The sequence below is a fragment of the Eurypyga helias genome, unplaced genomic scaffold (genome assembly GCF_000690775.1).
Source record: "Eurypyga helias isolate BGI_N326 unplaced genomic scaffold, ASM69077v1 scaffold24614, whole genome shotgun sequence".
Classification (NCBI taxonomy): Eukaryota; Metazoa; Chordata; class Aves; order Eurypygiformes; family Eurypygidae; genus Eurypyga; species Eurypyga helias.
In genome coordinates, this window is record NW_010244672.1 from 1 (window position 1) to 1,634 (window position 1,634).

A 1,634-nucleotide genomic window follows, 5' to 3' on the forward strand; every position below is an offset into this window, starting at 1 on the left:
ATCCCACCAGGACCCGCAGCGGCGAGGTGGAATTCCTATTTGGACCTTTCCCAAGGGGCTGATGCCGACTTGGGGGGAGACGTGGCGCCGTCGGAGGGCACTAAAAGTCCCCTCGCTCGTGGCCGCCCGTGTCTGCCGCAGGCGACCTCCCCCCCCTCCCAAAGCCCGGTTTCTCTCTCCCAGTTTTCCTCGGCCGTGCTGGTGGGGCTCTACCTCTTCGAGCGCTTTCCCGGCTTCATGGTGGGCGTGGGGCTCTTCACCAACCTGGTCTACTTCGGTTTGCTGCAGACCTTCCCCTTCATCGTCCTCACCTCCTCCAATTTCATCCTCTCCTGCGGTGAGTGGGGGTCCCGCCGGAGGGGGAAGCCTCCTCGCCTGCCGCCGGGTGGGCTCTGGGGGGCAGCAGAGCTTTAGGGTTTTGGACTTTTGGAGCTTTAGGATGTGGCTGCAGTGACTGTGGGCTGGATCCGGCGATGTGGGGACACCCCCTGCTCCACCCCACCACATCGCTCCGGAGCGGGAGCCGGGGAGCTGGGCCGGCAGCTCGGCCAGTCGAGCTGGGTTTTGGCAGCTCTGAGCGGGCCGGATGGTTTCCTCCCGCCACGAGTTGCCGGGTTTCCCGTGTGTTTTGGTCTCCCCTGCACGGATCCCAGTTTAAATCCCCGCTCCCAGCGATTCGGAGCGACGCCGCAAGTAGCGAACGGGCAAAATCTCTCCCATCCCGACATTCCAGAGCCCTCGCTCGTCGTTCGGGGCACTGTCTGCCTGACTGAAATCCCTCTGCTCCCCAAAGCATTCCCGTAGGTGGGATATTTTCCCTGCTCCATGAGAGCGAGCGTAGCTCTCCCGTGGCGTGTAGAGCGGGAACGGCGTGTTCCGCTGGCCCTTGGATCTCGGGTGGCATCCTGGGGCTGGAGAGGACAAGGAAGCGGAGCGGGACGCAGCATGGTCGTGGTGGGAATGTGTCTTGCTGGGGTTTTACAGACCCAGCGCTCTCGGCATCCCCAAAAAAAGGGGAAAGCTGCCAATTCCTTGTGAGCTCAGCGGGATTTCTCGCTTCCTCTTCCGGCGCCGGGCTGGGCTTTTCCCGGTTACCCACTGGGATGAGGGGCTCGACCCGGGTTGCCCAGGGTAACCGAGAGCTGGGGCCGTGGGAGCAGGATTCCGTGTGTACGGGGAGCGGAGGGGAGCCGGCGGAGTGGCGGCCGGGCTGGAGGCTGACGGCTGTCCTTCCTTCGGCAGCGCTGGTCGTATTCAACCACTACTTGGCTTTCCAGTACTTTGCCGAGGAATTTTACCTGTTCTCTGAGGTGAGCGACCTCTGGGAAGGGCTCGGGCCGTGTTTTCCAGCGGGGAGTGAGCGGGGAGTGCCGGTGGGAGTGGGGTGGAGAAGGGGCACGCCGGATTTTTGGGTCAGCGGTGGGACACGCCGAGGGTATTTTCCATGGACCTGTCCCGGGGGCTGCCGTGCTGCTTCTCCCAGCAGTCCCAGGGAAGTGGCATTTTTTCTCCGGTGTGGGCTTGGATTCGCTTGAAATCACTTCCCTCTGGGAACAATCCTTATTTTTTTGTCCCCGGCGCGGCGATGCTCCTCTCCCGCCAGCCAGGAGGAAGGCCGGGATTCACGGAGGGGC

General features: G+C 63.2%; 1 protein-coding gene across 1 annotated transcript; it reads left to right on the forward strand.

Moving 5' to 3' along the window:
- Positions 1–183: 183 nt before the first annotated feature.
- TEX261 (testis expressed 261) lies at positions 184–1,310 on the forward strand (the record flags this gene model as incomplete). The annotated part of the gene is made up of 2 exons (XM_010149840.1): positions 184–337; positions 1,243–1,310. Coding segments are annotated over 2 exons (222 nt in total), but the record flags the coding sequence as incomplete, so codon positions are not given.
- Positions 1,311–1,634: the final 324 nt, after the last annotated feature.